Source organism: Geospiza fortis, unplaced genomic scaffold, assembly GCF_000277835.1.
Source record: "Geospiza fortis unplaced genomic scaffold, GeoFor_1.0 scaffold409, whole genome shotgun sequence".
NCBI classification, from domain to species: domain Eukaryota; kingdom Metazoa; phylum Chordata; class Aves; order Passeriformes; family Thraupidae; genus Geospiza; species Geospiza fortis.
In genome coordinates, this window is record NW_005054553.1 from 440223 (window position 1) to 457499 (window position 17277).

The 17277-nt window shown below is 40.0% G+C and overlaps 1 protein-coding gene across 1 annotated transcript; it reads left to right on the top strand.

Moving 5' to 3' along the window:
* The first annotated feature begins 58 nt into the window (after positions 1–58).
* On the top strand, positions 59–3248 carry PIGP (phosphatidylinositol glycan anchor biosynthesis class P). Its single transcript, XM_005429524.2, has 4 exons — positions 59–312; positions 1563–1635; positions 2102–2220; positions 2602–3248. Exons 1-4 carry the CDS (start codon positions 231–233, stop codon positions 2730–2732), a joined length of 405 nt encoding a protein of 134 aa, XP_005429581.1. The 5' UTR covers positions 59–230; the 3' UTR covers positions 2733–3248.
* The last annotated feature ends 14029 nt before the right edge of the window (positions 3249–17277 follow it).

The window sequence follows — 17277 nt, forward strand, 5'->3', positions numbered from 1 at the left end:
GGGCCGTGCGCCTGCGCGCGTGGCCGGATGCGGGCGGCGCGGAGGTGGGAGCGGGGTAGGGAGCGCCTTCCTCCCTTCCTCCCTTCCATCCTTCCTCCCTTCCATCCTCCTCCTCCTCCTGCTGTCCCAGGGAGGGAGGGAGGGGTGCGGCCCCCGCAGCCGCGGGTCCCCCCAAGGAGCTCCCCAGGAAATCTCCGCCCTCGCCGCCAAGTTAAAGGGAAGAGCCCGGGATGGTTGAGAACTCTCCGGCCCCGCTGCCAGAAAGGGCAATTTATGGATTTGCGCTTTTTTTGGGTTCGTGGTTTGGCTTCAGTGAGTATCCCACAGCCGGATCCGTCCCCCCCCCCGGGGTGCTGCTTTGCTGCGTTCACGTTTTAATCCGTTTTTGACTCGAATCACGCACTTTTTCACGTTGAGCAAGCACTGGAGGTTGTTGTGGTGTTCCTTTGGGATGGTCTGGACAATGCTTTAGAGAACAGCAAAAGTTGATTTGGTTAACTCAACGGAAATCATGGAATGGTTTGGGTTGGGAGGGACCTTAAAGTTCATCCCATGGGCAGGGACACCTCCCACTGTCCCAGGCTGCTCCAGCCCCAGTGTCCAGCCTGGCCTTGGGCACTGCCAGGGATCCAGGGATGGAATTCCATCCCAGCCCCTGCCCACCCTGCCAGGGAACAATTCCTCATTGCCAAGATCCCATCCAGCCCTGCCCTCTGGCACTGGCAGCCATTCCCTGTGTGCTGTCCCTGCATCCCCTGGAAATTGTCTCTCTCCAGCTTTCCTGGGGCTCCTGCAGGCCCTGCAAGGCCACCCTGAGCTCAGGCCAAAGCTTCTCCTGTGCAGGTGAACAATGCCAGCTGTGCCAGCCTTTCCTGCCAGCAGAGCTGGGTGTTACCTACCCCACCAAAACACTGAAAAAAAAAATAAAAATAAAAATTAAGTCAATCTGACCAACAGCAGCGGAAAATATTTTGGGTTCCATCAGCTTTTCTGTGCTGGTGTGATGGGTCCAAGGTTTGGGAGGGTACAAAACACTTTTCCAACCCAAGAAAAGGTGCTGCAAATATCCTTCAGTGCAGGATCCTGCTGTGGGTCTTTGGCACCCTCGGGCAGTGAGAAACGAGGGGAGTTGGGCCCAGCTGCTCTCCCAGGAAGAATCAGGAAGGATTTTCAATATTTTTTCATTACAGTTCCATCCAAATGCTGCAATTCCACCCGGTTTTGTTCCCATTGAATGTCCTCTGTGAGATCATTTTCTGCTCTAATATTATTTCTGTTCAGGCTCCTTTGGCTTCTTTTTGTTGAGGTGTTTGGGGGTGGTTATGTTGGTTTTTCCTTTTTTGTTCTGCAGTTTAAATTGGAATAAATTCTTGTCTGCCTTCAGAGGAAATCAGAAATTAAATGTTAAATACAAAATTGATCCCAGGGACTGGGCAGGGTTCGTGTCTGAGAGGCAAACCCTGCAATCTTTTGGGAGAGGTATTTTGGATTAAATAAAAGCAAACTTTAGGAAGTCTAAAACGCCATCAGTCTTATGGTGACTTTTTGATTTTGTTGTGCAGTTCTGTACCTTATCTGGGCTTATGTTCCTGAGACTTGGCTCTTCTCCCTGGGACTGACATACTGGCCTCAAAAGTAAGTCCAGCCAATTAAATTCCTTCAACTTAATTATTTTCAAATAAAAAAACTTATTTTTTAAATAATGGCCTTGCACTAAATCCATTTCTCCCTGATGATAAAGGGCTGCAGTGTTGATGTTTCTGAAGCATTTTGTTTTGTAGCTATGGTGAAAATGTTTTGTTGTGCCATGAAATAAATAATATTGGGATGTTTTAGGATAAATGTGACATTTTGCTTTTAGGAAGTTTGCTGGTGGAAATACACTAAACTTTAGGCCACAATTAAAAAATAAACACCTTTTTTAAAGGAATTTATCTGATGGTTTGTCAGTGGCTCCAGTGGAGTCAGGATCCGTAATCAGAGGTGTTGCTTCTTTTCCTCTGGGAGAAATTCATCACAGGTAAAAAAAAAACCAACATTAAAACTGATTTATTATTAAGCATTTGTAACTAAATGTCAAATTTCCAATCCCTTTTCTCAGGTACTGGGCAGTTGCTCTGCCAGTTTATCTCCTGGTGTCGGTGGGAATCGGTTATATTTTGCTTTTTGGGATTAACATGATGAGCACAGCTCCACTCAACTCCACTCACACCATCACAGGTAATTTTATTGCTTTTTGATAAGTTTGATTCTTCACTGAGAATTCTGGAGATCTGTAGAGAATAAAATCTAAATTTAAAACCTTTACATAAAACCTGAATTTTAAGCATTTAAATAAAACCCAAATTCTAATCCTTTAAATAAAGCCCAACTTCTAAGCCTTTAAATAAAGCCCAAATTTGAATCCTTTAAATAAAACTCAAATTTTAAGCCTTTAAGCCTTTTTTTAACTCAAATATCTGATTTTTTTCGAAGTCCTGGTGGGGTTTTCATCCTTTCAAGTAGCTAAATTTGCAGTGTTGCATTATAAAATTCCATCATATTCTGGGGAAAAAAAAAAAGGACCTGGAAGCCATGAAATGTTCTGCTTATCTTTTGTAGATAACTTTGCCAAAAAGCAGCAGCAGAAGAAATTCCAGGAGGAGGCAATTCCAGCCCTGAGAGATATTCCCATCAGTGAAGTCAACAGGATGTTCTTCCTCCCTGAAAAAGGCATCTGCAACAGCACATAGTTGTTATTAAAATCTATTTGGACAAAAAGATTAATAAAACTTACAGAGTTTTATTTTTAATTCATTTAAACCCCTCCAAGCTAAAAATAAAAGCTCCTCCAGCTTTTTTTGGCCAGAATTTCTAATTAATTTTATTATTATTTTTTTTAATTTAATTTAATTTTATTTCATTTTATTTTGATGATGATGATGATGATGCACCTTAATAACCTGCACTGCTCTGAGAATTATGCCCCAATAATTTATCTGTTTATTCTTTAAAAATTAAAGAAGTGGCTTGACAAGTGTTCTGTTACTTGCAGCTCTCTGCTTTGGAATTCCCCTCTGAGAGGGCAAAAAAAAAGCAAATTTTAGGCAGAGTTTAATTCTATTTCTCTTTTTATTCAAGGGAGAGAAAATGTGTTGTGCCAGTCAAACACTCGAGGATCTTTTTTAATTATTAACTGGAAGTGTTTGCATTGTAAAGATACCGTTTGCCTTTGTAAATATCAATAAAATGTGGCTGGTTTTTCCAAATCTTCACCGTTTTCCTGTGGTTCTGGGAGGTTTCTCCTGGGTTGAGGTGATAAATGCTCCCTTTGCCTTCACAAAATCCTTTATTCAGCCAAATCTGTTGATCCCCCACTCCCCAAAATATGAGATTTACTGAGTTGCCAAAAATAATAAAGGTGGCTTGAGAAGATTTGCTGAAACAAGACTTGAAATTACTTCTTTAAACTTATTTTTAAGAAAACACTGACAGCAAAGTTCAAGGGAATTGCTGCAGTAGAGGAGCTGACAGGTCCATGCTGATAAAACCCAAGGTTAAGTGGTTCAGATGTTTTATAAACAGGGAATTTTAATTATTTTGGTTTATTTCCTTTCTCCCAAGTGTCACAAATTCAGTTATCTCCAGGACTCGATGTTATTTGGGTCTGTTTTAAAACCCAGTGAACAGAACCTCATCCTTTATTAAACCTGTAACCAACTTCAGCAGGGATTTGAGTTTAAAATGTTATTGTTTCATTAAAAGATGAATAAATTTTTGAGAATTTGCCTGGAAAATCTTATGCCAAATCTGTCAAAATGATCGTCAGCTGCTCTGGAATGTTTTGAGACTTGGTAAAAATCACTTTGGTGTAAATAGAAATCTGTGCTGGGCTGGGTTTTCTGCCTGACTTTGGAGGAAAAATCTCCTTGTTCATTGTTCCAGGCAGGATTAAACCCCTCCTTATTGAAGGGAAAAGAACTTTTCAACATTTCACTTTGAAATTCTGAATTTTAGCTGTATTGGCATGGTATAAAAACGATTTTGTCTAAATTAGAATTGATTTGTGTGGTAATTTTAAGTTATTAATGAAGTTTTGAGGTTTAGTTTGCTGTTGTTTCCCAACCTTGCCACGATCCTGTCCCTTTATTAATTTTAATTAATGATTTAATTTCCATTAAACCATGATTTGATAACCAGTTTTAAGTTGTTCATAAAGTTTTGGGGTTTTATTTGCTGTTGTTTCTTGCCCCTGCCACAATCCTGCCCTTTTATTAATTTTAAATAATGATTTAATTTCCATTAAATCATGATTTAAAACCATTTTGAAGTTATTAATGAAGTTTTGGAGTTTTATTTGCTGTTGTTTCTTGGCCCTGCCACGAACTTGTCCTTTTATTAATTAATTTTAATTAATGATTTAATTCCTTTAAATAGTGATTTGATAACCAGTTTTAAGTTATTTGTGAAGTTTTGGGCTTTTGTTTGCTGTTGTTTCCCAACCCTGCCATGACCCTGTCCCTTTATTAATTTTAATTAATGATATAATTTCCATTAAATCATTATTTAATAACCAGGTTTAAGTTATTAATGAAGTTTTAGGGTTTTGTTTGCTGTTGTTTCCCAACTTTGCCACAATCCTGTCCTTTTATTAATTTTAATTAATTATTTAATTTCCATTAAATAGTGATTTGATAACCAGGTTTAAGTTATTTGTGAAGTTTTGGGCTTTTGTTTGCTGTTGTTTCCCAACTTTGCCACAATCCTGTCCTTTTATTAATTTTAATTAATTATTTAATTTCCATTAAATCATGATTTTATAACCAGTTTTAAGTTATTAATGAAGTTTTAGGGTTTTGTTTGCTGTTGTTTCCCAACTTTGCCACAATCCTGTCCTTTTATTAATTTTAATTAATTATTTAATTTCCATTAAATCATGATTTTATAACCAGTTTTAAGTTATTAATGAAGTTTTAGGGTTTTGTTTGCTGTTGTTTCCCAACTTTGCCACAATCCTGTCCTTTTATTAATTTTAAATAATGATTTAATTTCTATTAAATCATGACTTTATAACCAGTTTTAAGTTGTTAATGAAGTTTTGGGGTTTTGTTTGTGGTTTCCCAACCCTGCCATGATCCTTCTATTAAATTTTAATGAATGATTTAATTTCCATTCAATCACGATTTGATGACCAGCAGCCACAAAGATGTGTTTACCCTTTTGTCACTCCTCTAATCCCATTCCAGACATTGAAGTATTGACTTCAATCTTTTTATTTTTTCTGTGTATTTTCCACCCTTTTTTGCTTCCTGAGAGAGCAATTCCATCTGGAATTGCACCTGACACAGCGTGAAGGCCAGGTTTGGGATCATCTGATGGAAGGGTTCATTCAGTGCCCAAATCCCTTCAGGATCAAGGAAAACTCCTGGAAAACGCCCTGAGAAAACACAAATTAAAGGATGCAAACTTTGGGCAAAGACTGGATGAATTTCATTTCTCTGCAGGCCCCACAGTTATGGGGGGCTGTATGAAAATGAACTTCAATTATCATTTTTTATACAAGAGGAATCAGAATTGTCTGTTCTAGGAGAACTTGCAGGGGTGAAACTCAATTTTGCCTTTTCTGTCTCTGCTGCTTCAGAGACATCCTGGGGACCTTTCCTTCAACTTGGGAGCAAAATCAAACCAGGCAATAGTGGGGTTTTGGGGGCTAAAATATGGATTTTGGGGAGTTGGGGATCCACAGGTCTTGCCTGTGACTGTGATGAGAAGATACACGGCTCTGCAAAGAGGAGAGGAGGTTTTTAATGTAGATTTATTTAAATTTTGCTTCAGGTGTTGAGGGAAAAAGAAAATCCCCCAGCTGATTGAACAGCAGTGCCTTTCTTTACAAAACATCCCTGGATATCAGCTGTCCAATCTTCTCAGAGGCTGAGGGGAAACTAAGAAAATAAAAGGCAAAAAACCCCAAATTTACCCTCATTTTCACCCTTCTCCCTTCCTGGTGGCACAACCGGTAGAGTTCAACCCATTGCATTGTCCCTGCTGGGATAAAACCAGGGATGAAAATTGAGTTTTGAACTAAATTTCATTTAAATGCATCTTTTTGGGCTCTCCTGCAGGTTTTATCCTGTTGGGGAGGGATGAGGGAAGGGAAGGGAATTTCAAGGAAAGGAAAGGGAATTTCAAGGAAAGGAAAGGTCACCATGAAATAATGGAGGTGCCTGGGTTCCCATGGAATGGGGCTGTGCCAAAGGAGAGAGTGGAGCTGGGGTTGCCAAGTTTGTGTCTCTCTCTCCTTTCCATCTTGGCAGGAAAGGGAAGGATGATAAAAACACGGACTGTGAGGATGCTCCAAGGGCTGGAGCAGCTCTGCTGGCAGGAAAGGCTGGCACAGCTGGCATTGTTCACCTGCACAGGAGAAGCTTTGGCCTGAGCTCAGGGTGGCCTTGCAGGGCCTGCAGGAGCCCCAGGAAAGCTGCAGAGAGACAATTTCCAGGGGATGCAGGGACAGCACACAGGGAATGGCTGCCAGTGCCAGAGGGCAGGGCTGGGTGGGATATTGGGAATGGGGAATTGTTCCCTGGCAGGGTGGGCAGGGCTGGGATGGAATTCCATCCCTGGATCCCTGGCAGTGCCCAAGGCCAGGCTGGACACTGGGGCTGGGAACAGCCTGGGACAGTGGGAGGTGTCCCTGCCATGGGATGAGATTTAAGGTCCCTCCCAACCCAAACCATTCCATGATTTCCCTTGAGTTAACCAAATCAACTTTTGCTGTTCTCTAAAGCATTGTCCAGAGCATCCCAAAATTATTTCATAATTCCTTATTCCATAAGGAATTCTGTCAGCTCCACTGGATCATCTCAAACCCCCTGTGGTTGGGAAGGGGGAGAACAGGAGCAAGGACAACCCAAGAGGCCCTGATATAAAATAAAAAGCTCTAATATTAATATTAAGTGTTCATCTTGGGACACATCTGTGCTAGGGGTCTATAAACAAAAAGCTCTAATATTAATATTAAATGTTCATCTTGGGACACATCTGTGCTAGGGGGTTTATCAACATTAAAAATGCAACAAGTTTCTCTGAACTTCAGCTTCATTTGTGGGTGGAAATCATAACATGTTTCTGCCTTACAAACAAAATGTTTGGTCTTTTGTAGATATATTTTGTTCACCTCTCTCGTGGGCCTGAGTTGGTGAAATGTTTCATTTTAAGGGTCCTGTTGAATTTCCAGTCAGCTTTCACCCAGCTGGGATGAATGGGGGGTTTTGTATCTCTCCATTCAGGGACTTTTTCCTTTTCTGAGGAGAAAGTTTTGGAAGGATTCAGTTTTCTTCTGCCAGCTCCCTTCCAGAGCGGTTGCCAAAGTCAGTTTTGTTGGGATGCTGTGCTATGGATGGAAAGCAGCTGAGAGATGAAGGCAGTGCAGAATAAATAACATAAAAAAGGAACAAACAACAATACAAATAGGAATAAATAACAATAAATAGGAAATGTTTCAGTGAATTGGCTGGATTTTGTCTCTGCAGCTCAGAAAGCTGCACTTGGTAATGCTGCCTTTGCTCAGTTCTGCTCTGTTGTCATTCTCCCTGTATAAATGCAATTTTGAGGGGAAAAAATTCTATGGTAGTTCTTTTCCTCCTAATCCAAATGAATCCTGCATCATATTTAGAAAAAACACATTTCTGTGGCATGCAAGGATGCTTCCCTTGGATATTTGTATCCTTCAGAGTGTGTCTTAAAAGCTCCTGGAAGCAGCATTCAAGGCTACTGTATGAAAATCAATTTTAATTATCATTTTTCATACAAGAGGAATCTGAAATTGCAGAGGTTTTCTGCAGGCACCCTTGTACCAGGGACCAGCAACAAAAAAATTGCTTTTTGCTGCCAATTATTTTTAGGATTTTTCATACAAGAAGAATCTGAAATTGCAGAGGTTTTGTGGAGGCATCCCTGTAGCAGGGAACAACAAGTTGCTTTTTGCTGCCATCATTTTTTGGGTTTTTAATCTAAGAGGAATCTGAAATTGTAGGGATTTTGTGGAGGCATCTCTCACCAGGGAATTAAAAACTGCTTTCCGCTGCCATCATTTTTAGAATTTTTCATGTAAGAGAAATCTGAAATTGCAGAGGTTTTGTGGAGGCACCAATTATTTTTAGGGCTTTTCAATTAAGAGGAATCTGAAATTGCAGATGTTTTGTTGAGGCACCCCTGTACCAGGACCAGCAACAAAAAGTTGCTTTTTGCTGCCAATTATTTTTAGGATTTTTCATCCAAGAGGAATCTGAAATTGCAGAGGTGTTCTGGAGGCACCCCTGTACCAGGCAATAAATCTCCTGCTTGTTGCTGCCATCATTTTAAGGAATGGAAAATGAAAGCAGCACTGACTGGAAATGTTGCGGCCGTTGAATTCCCAAGGGAAGGATTTTTTGGCCCAGGGATCTGAGCCAAGAATTCCATCTGCTGCCAGCCCTGCCCTTGAAGTGCTGAACTCACCCAAACCCCTTCTGGGGAGGCTTTGTCACCTTGTTCCTGTAAATGATGGATGGCGCTCAGGTCACTGTGCCTCTGCAGGGCGGGATTGCAGATGAGGTAAAAAAGCAGAAATGGGAACTGAAGTAAAAAATCAGAAGTGGGAACTGAAAGTTCCCTGCAGCTGAATGCCAGAGCTGCTGCACCAGTTCACTTTGGGGCTTCTCTTAATTATTAACCTGCTGGGAAGGGACCTCAGTGCCTTTTTGGGTCATCACAGAACACTGAAATCATCCTGGGTGCTCTTCTGTTTGCTTCTGCTACAGACCAAATAACAAGGAAGCTGGAGCATTAGTAAATAAAAATAAATACTTACTATTTTAATATTATTTTAATTTATATATTTTTCATTATTATAAATATTAAAAAATAATATTTTAATACTATTTAAATTAATTTTTATTATTTTAAATATTTTTAAATATTTATAAAGAAATAGTAAATGAAATAATATTAAAATAAAATAAAAATTAAATTAAAATAAAATAAATTAAAATTTAAAAAATAAATAAAAATAATTAAATAAAATTTTAAATTTTTTTTTAAAAAAATTGTTTTAGGATATCTTGTGAAATACCTTAAATTATCTGTGTTTTAGTGCCGTGTGTTTGGAAGTGGAGAAGTGGAAATTAATCTAAAAGCTGAATTTTCCTTTGTCACTCTGGGGTTTCAATTCCAACTCATTGTAGTGACAGAATGTTGTCTTCTGGTGTAAATTTAATTAATCATCCTCTTTTGAGCGTGCAAGTGGAGATGTTACAAAAACCCTTCATTCTAATTGGTTTATTCATGTGGAATCCTAATTTTTCCAGACTTCAAATGTGTGACACTCCTTTGTTTGCCAGCACCTGACTGAGGGAGGAGCTGGAGCACAAACTCCAGCGCTTCTGAAAACTCTCTGACCTCATCTCACAAGCACCAGAGGTGCAGGAAAGGTCCAAAATCTGAAATTCTGCATTTGCTTTGTCTCATGGCAGTTTTGGTTGGAGTTAAGGAACATTAAAATAAAAAATTTAAGCATAGTGAGGGCAAATGTTTAATCCTTGAGGTATTTAGAGGTGCTGGTAGCAGGGCAAGTGCTGAGAAACTCTCTGAGCATGAAAAACATTGTGGGGAAGGTGCCACAAAATGCAAGTTCTAATGTGGTATTAAATTGTGGGGTTTAATCAAGGCTGACCTTTCTTTTTTCTGGCTGGCAAAAGATTACAGGGGTGAAAACCTGATAAGAAGAGAATGGCAGAAGCCCAGAAAATATCAGAAATGTTGGGCAGAACCCCAGAAAATATCACAAATGTCGGGCAGAACCTGTGGCTTGTACTGGAAATGGTGAGGCCAGCTGGGCATTCAGCATCTCCACACTGCTCTCTGTAATCTATCTCACACTTTTGTGCATTCCAGTCTGTCCTGGAGCTTAGGAAACTTTCTCCATGGATGAGGGTCAGAGTCAGTGCTGCCCTGGGGGTCAGGGCACCCCAGAGCAGACACAGAAATATTCCCAGTGCCCTGGGTTTGCACATCGTCTCTATGGCACTTGTCCTCTGTTCAGTGGGCAGTTTTTCCTTATCTCTTCCACAATCACTCCTCCCTTTGGGGGACCTCTGCTGATAACAGACTATTGAATGTCACTGCATGGCTGATAAGAACTGCAGCATCCCACTGGGAGATGGGAGCCCAGAGGGAGGAGCCAAGCATTCCTACCTGGATATAATCTGGAGATTCTGGAACACCAGCACAGCTTCTGCACGGGATTCCCCAGAGGAACAGCACCTGCCTCTTCCCCTGGATCTCCAGAGGCAGAGACTGCACCTTTCTCCAGGATCCCTCTTGGGTTCTGAGTTGTTGGACTGGCTCCCGAGGTATTAAAGAGTCTTTTTTCCCAGCCCCGTGAGCAAAGAAGTAGAGATTCCTCAGTTCTGCTTTTCAAGGTTGTTTATTTTCTCTTATCTATCACATTCTTTCTCTGACCTGCTGAGGTCAGTCTGGCAGGTCAGTTTGTGGCACAGTCCCTGCCCTTGGGGTGGTGTTATCTTTTTATACTAAAAATTACGTGTACTTTATTTACAATAATTTTCCAATCCCTATCACCTATGTTAGACAGTCTGTCTCTACTCCAAACCAATCAAAAAGTGTTACCATCACAGCAGAAGATGGAGGACAAGAAGAAGGAGAAGGACAGGACACACCCAGATTCCTCCGTCTTGCTCTTGAGCCCCCATTCGAAATCCCCAAAATTCTACTTTTCCACGCTGTGACAAATTAACCGTCATTCTACTCAAACCCTTGTGGCTTGTAACTCTTCACACACAGTTGGTGATTGTTTCCATGGGCTAAAATCAAAGGCACAGGTGTCTGTGACTCCATGCCAGGGTGTCTGAGCCCCCTGCCAGGGTCTGGAGTCACCCAGGGCAGCCAGAGGAACGTCCTGGGTTCTGACATCTCCCTGCTCCAGCAGAACCACCCCTGACACTGCAGGAGGACTGCAGCCACAATTCCAATGGGACTGCTGCCAGCACCCTGACCCACAGGGTGTCAGGCTGGGTTCTGACTCTGGCAGTGTTGTTTTGGTTCACTGCACTGTTTATTTTTATCCTTTTAGTTTTCTTCCCTGTGGTGTGGTATGTTCTGGGTCCCCCATCGGAGGAGGAAATGATGAATCTGACTCCACGTTCTCAGAAGGCTAATTTATTATTTTATAGTATTATATTATATTAAAGAATGCTATACTAAACTATGCTAAAGAACACAGAGAGGATACAGTCAAAAGGCTAAAAGATAATAATGAAAACTCGTGACTCTCGCCAGAGTCTCAACACAGCTGGACCATGATTGGTCATTAAGTCAAAACAATTCACATGAAACCAATAAAACAACCACCTGTTGGATAAACAACCTCCAAACCACATTCCAAAGCAGCAATACACAGGAGAAGCAAACGAGATAATTATTGTTTTACTTTTTCTCTGAGGCTTCTCAGCTTCCCAGGAGAAAAATCCTGGCAAAGGAATTTTTCAGAAAATAAGATGGTGACACTTCCCTAATGCAGAACTGTTATTCCTGCTCCCATATCTTTGCCTGAGAGCCCCTTAATTTAAAATTTATAGCAATTTGGAGGGGGGGGTTTACATTTTCCATTTCAGGGGAGGCTCCTGCCTTCCTCAGCAGACACCTGGCTTTCCAAACCAAGACAAGTTCCAAGGTAGGATGGGCTCACACCTTGCAGGCTGTTCCAGGGACAGCAATCCCAGGGAAATGGGGGTTTTGTTTTTAGCAAATCCCACGGGATAGAACATATTTATCCAATTTATCTTTCTGGTGCTGTTTTGCTGAATGTGAATTTACAGAATTCTCAGGATTATTGCAGAATCAGGATTGGGTCTGTATTAAATACTTTCTGTAAATGAACTTTTTGCATGTTCTGGGAGAACTCATCCACATCCTGTCCTAAAAAAAAAGTCCAAGTTCACATTAAACTTTCTTCCCAGAGAAGGAAAAATAATTTTATTTACTGACCACAGATTATTTAATTGAATTGGGCACCTGCAGTCTAAATCTATTCCCTGCCATGTTTAAATAGCTTGTGATATCTGTGAATTGTAAAGAAATCAATAGTGCCCTATTACAATTAAAGAATATGTGCACAGTCTCCACCCTTTTGAACATTTCTGTACCAAAATCAGTACAATTAATAGAACAAAGAACACAGTGAATAATATTAAAAATCCCAAAGTATTTGTTAAATAACAGCACAGGTCCTGAGGAAAAATGGCAAACTTCTTAAGCGTCCTGCAGTGTAATTAAATATCTTGCTAAATTACAGGCTGACCTCCACATATTTAATTTCAGCAGCTCAGTTTTGCTTAGTCCTGATTTAACTTGAGAGTTGAAAGGGAAGTTTGTATGGGAGCACTGATACCTGTGATCCTGCAATCAGATCTGGATGCGAGGAAAATTGATTTATTCCTCTGCCAGCATGGATATTAGTGCAGGACTGGAGCCTAAACTGCTGGAATGTAACACCCCAGAAGGTGCAAGGTTATTCTCAATTACATCTCTTGGTAAAGCCCTGCAAGACCAAATTTATTACAGAATTATTGAAAACAAAACTTTGGTGATGAAGCTGCAATGTCATCAAATATAATTACTTGTAAAAAAAAAAGGTGAATATTCCATTATAGGACTAATCAAACAAACCACACAACTTTAATTAGCATTGTTGTGGAAATCATTAACTGAAGTCAGGTTCCTTTTTGCAGTAATTTTAATGTAAGGTGCTTGATTTTGATATTTGGTGAAGAACACAGAATCAGAAAAGTTTTCCAAGAAGTCGGGGAAATTATTCAGATCTCTGACATTACCTGGGAATAACTTTGACACATTCAACTTCTACAGAAAGATGAGCCCTGTGCTAATTGCTTTGTGTTAATTAAAAGAGGGTTTTATCTTTGTGAGAAATGGGTTTTATGCAGTTTTCCCATGAAGGCAATTGTGCGTTTGCAAGAATAAAGGCCAATTAATAAATTAATATCAACATAAATTGGTATATTTGGGGAACTGGACACCTCTACAGCATTTATAGTTCTGAACAATATCTGATATTAAACAAAAAAACCACAGACACTGACAGCAGGCAGAGCTCCTCCCAGAGAAATCCTTGGGAAAGCTTTTAAGGAGCAGAAGGAGAAGGAACCAAAACACAGCAAAGCTTCAAAATATTCCTGTAAAGTCAAAAAGAGGAGCTCAGCTACTCCAAGGTTACTCAGGGGAGCTGGGAGCTTTGAGGGCTGAGGTTACTCCCTGTTTTTTCCAAGGTTTCCTTCCACCCTCCGTAAAGAGGAGCTGACTGACATGGTTACTTTATTTTAGTTTAGAAAACCTATTTTAGTAAATCCCCTGGTGCATGCAAGGCCTTGGTTTAATAATAAAAATAATAACAACAGCAGATTGTTTTCCCAAACTAAAGTTCTGAACTTTTTGGTCAAAGCTTGTGATAAAAATCTGAACCTTTTGGTCAAAGCTTGTCTAAAATTCTAAACTTTTTAGTAAAAGCTTGTCTAAAATTCTGAACTTTTAAATTAAATCTTGTGATAAAAATCTGAACTTTTTAGTAAAAGCTTCTCATAAAATTCTGAACTTTTTAGTCAAAGCTTGTAATAAAATTCTGAGCTTTTTGGTCAAAGCTTGTGATAAAATTCTGAACTTTTTAGTAAAAGCTTCTCATAAAATTCTGAACTTTTTAGTCAAAGCTTGTAATAAAATTCTGAGCTTTTTGGTCAAAGCTTGTGATAAAATTCTGAACTTTTTAGTAAAAGCTTCTCATAAAATTCTGAACTTTTTAGTCAAAGCTTGTAATAAAATTCTGAGCTTTTTGGTCAAAGCTTGTGATAAAATTCTGAACTTTTTAGTAAAATCTTTTCATAAAAATCTGAACCTTTTAGTCAAAGCTTGTAATAAAATTCTGAACTTTTTGGTCAAAGCTTGTAATAAAATTCTGAACTCTTTGGTCAAAGCTTATCATCACTAAGTCCAAGTTACAATATTACAGAAACTAGAAAACCTCCAGCAGCTTCACAGCTTGAAATTAATTCTGTACTAACACGGGCAGGAGCTTGTCTTGACACAAGGACTGGTTTTGCCTGTTCTGCTTTAGATTCCCTTGCTTGGTGGGGCTTTGATTCAGTTTTCTCATTTCCTCATGAACTTTTCCAGGGTAGGGGAACCTCATAAATAGTGAAAAAAGCCTATTTTATGATTGGCTTTTTGCAAATATTGAAATGAATATTATATGTGTTATGTTAGAAAGTTATGCTGTATTCTTTTTCTTAAGTAGTGTGTTGAATATAGTTTTAGGTTATAACAAAATGTTCAAATAGAAACTGTGCTATGTAAGATACGTTTTTTAAAAGAGAGGAATGAGGTACTCCCACCGAGATAGCAGCCACAGGACACCTGAATCTTTCAGAGAAAGAGAATTTATTGCTCAATTATCAGAAGAACCGAACTTCTCCCTGCCTTGCTCAGCCGTTAGGATTCAGAGGAAGAAGCTGACACTGATCAGACAGAATCCTGTGTTTGAATGGAATTTATGCACCATGTATGAGGTGTATGAATGTGCAACAGGTTATTCTTTTAAGGGTTAATCTCCTGTAAACATGGAGATTTCTTTCTCTCTGTGCAGGGCAGGATATGGCAGCAGCACAAGGTTGGTGTTTATGAAGCTTGAAATGAAGAATTATTTAAAATATTTGGCCTCGCATCCGAAAGTGTAATCTCTTTGTGCCATGAGTTGTGGAAATATTATGTCCCATCCATGGAGGAGCTCAAGGCCACAATCACAGAATCCCCAGGGCTGGAAGAGCCCTTTAGGGTGATCCAGTGCCACCAGCATCACCCCAATCCCTGTCCCCAAGGGCCACAGCCAGACTCCTCTGGGACAATTCCAGGGACTCCAAACCTCCCTGGGCAGCTCAAGGCCTGATCATTCTGCCAGGGAAAAAACATTTCATGAATGTGAAAAACAACAATCACTTGGTTTTAGATTTTTTAAAGTTTCATAATAAGAAAATGATTCTAAAAGTAGTAATAAAATGAGAGTAATAATAATTTGGACAATTGGGATTAGGACAATATGAGACAATAAAAACAAAGAGTTAAGGACAGTCTGGGTACCTCTTTCTGGGCAAAATAAACCCAAAAAGGACCCACTTTAACAGAGGATTAACCCTTAAAAGCAACAGCCTGTTGCATATTCATACATCTCATGCATGATGCATAAATTCCATTCAAACACAGGATTCTGTCTGGTCAGTGTCAGCTTCTTTCTCTGAATCCTGACAGCGCCTTCGACGTGGGAAGAAGTTCATTTCTTCTGATAATGGAGCAATAAATTCTCTTTCTCTGAAAGATTCAGTTGTCCTGTGGCTGCTATCTCGCTGTGAGTCCTTTCTTTAAAAAACGGATCTTACACAGCATCGTTTCTATTTTAACATTATGTTATAACCCAAAACTATATTTAACACACTACTTAAGAAAATGAATACAGCATAACTTTCTAACATAACACATCTAATATTCATTTGAATATTTGCGAAAAGCCAATCATAAAATATGAATTTTTCACACTGAACATCACCTGGCACAACTTAAAACCATTTCCTCTCCTCCTTTCACTTGAAATGTGAGAGCAGAGCCAATTTGTTCCTTGTTTATCTAGTGCTAGAGATACGCTTAGGGATACAATTGTTATTTTAAAATACCCGTTGCACTGAATTTCCAAGTGCAGGACAAGACCTTGAGTTCAGAATAATAAAAAAACAAAGGTTGTGGTTTCTTGTGCAACTTGTTCAGGAAACAAGTGTCATGTATCTGTCAATGCAGGTGTTGGCTTCTTTCTCGTGGCCTTGCATTTTGCATCTTTTTTAATCTTCTCTTTTCCCTCACACACCAAGTATCTGCTAGGATCAGACCGATCCACCCCTTCCTTTCCCAGAGCTGTTGTTGTGATTCCTTTCCCTAGAAAATACAGAAAGTATTTGATAACTTTAGTGCATAAATATACTGGAGGAGTTAAGGATAACTTGTTGTCTGTTGTGCGTCCTGGAGGAGCAATTTGTGTTTGCAGCACACAGGGCAGGTGCAAATCCTGCAGTTTGAGTCCCTGCCAGGCTGCTCCCCACTCTGATGTCACTTGGTGAGTCCAATGAATTGGATTTCAACGCACTCCTGGCTGGAATGAAATGCATCCATTTGTGGCTTTGGTGGCTGCAGGAATGGGAACTGGGGACAGGTGGCTTCTCCTGGTCCTGTGTGGGACACAAAAGGGAATACTGTGCCTGTAGGGCACCCGCAATCTGGGAATAAGGCCAGGTAGCAGTGTCATGTCATCTCTGAGGAAGATGAGATCCTTTTGTACGATTGGCTTTTCGCAAATAGTAAAATGAATATCATATGTGTTATGTCAGAAAGTGATGCTGTATTAATTTTCTTAAGTAGTGTGTTGAATATAGTTTTAGGTTATAACATAAGGTTGGAGTGGAGACTATGCTGTGTGGGATACTGTTTTTCTAAACAAAGGACTCACATCGAGATAGCAGCCACAGGACAACTGAATCTTTCAGAGAAAGAGAATTTATTGCTCCATTATCAGAACTTCTTCCTGCCTCGCTCAGCCATGAAGATGTCGTCAGGATTCAGAGGAAGAAGCTGACACTGCCCAGACAGAATCCTGTGTTTGAATGGAATTTATGCATCATGGATGAGGTGTCTGAATATGCAACAGGTTGTTGTTTTAAGGGTTAATCCTCTGTTAACGTGGGTCCTTTTTGGGCTTATTTTGCCCAGAAAAGGTGCCTGGACGTAACTCTTTGTTTTTATTGTCTCATATTGTCCTAATCCCAATTGTCCAAATTATTATTACTCTCATTATATTACTAGTTTTATAACCATTTTATTACTATTAAATTTTTAAAATTAAAAAAACCCCCAAGTGATTGGCGTTTTTCACACTTTCCTGCTGTCCATCAGGACAGTCTGAGCTATGGAGAAGCAGAAGATTTATCCTGGGCTCCATCACAACTGGTGGGAGCAGAGGTGAGGGGAGAATTCTGTCCCTGTGTCCCCACAGGTGATTTCCCAGCCCAGGGAGGAGCTGGAGCTGCTGCAGAGAGCCCAGAGGAGGCTCCAGGATGAGCAGAGGGATGGAGCAGCTCTGCTGGCAGGAAAGGCTGGCACAGCTGGCATTGTTCACCTGCACAGGAGAAGCTTTGG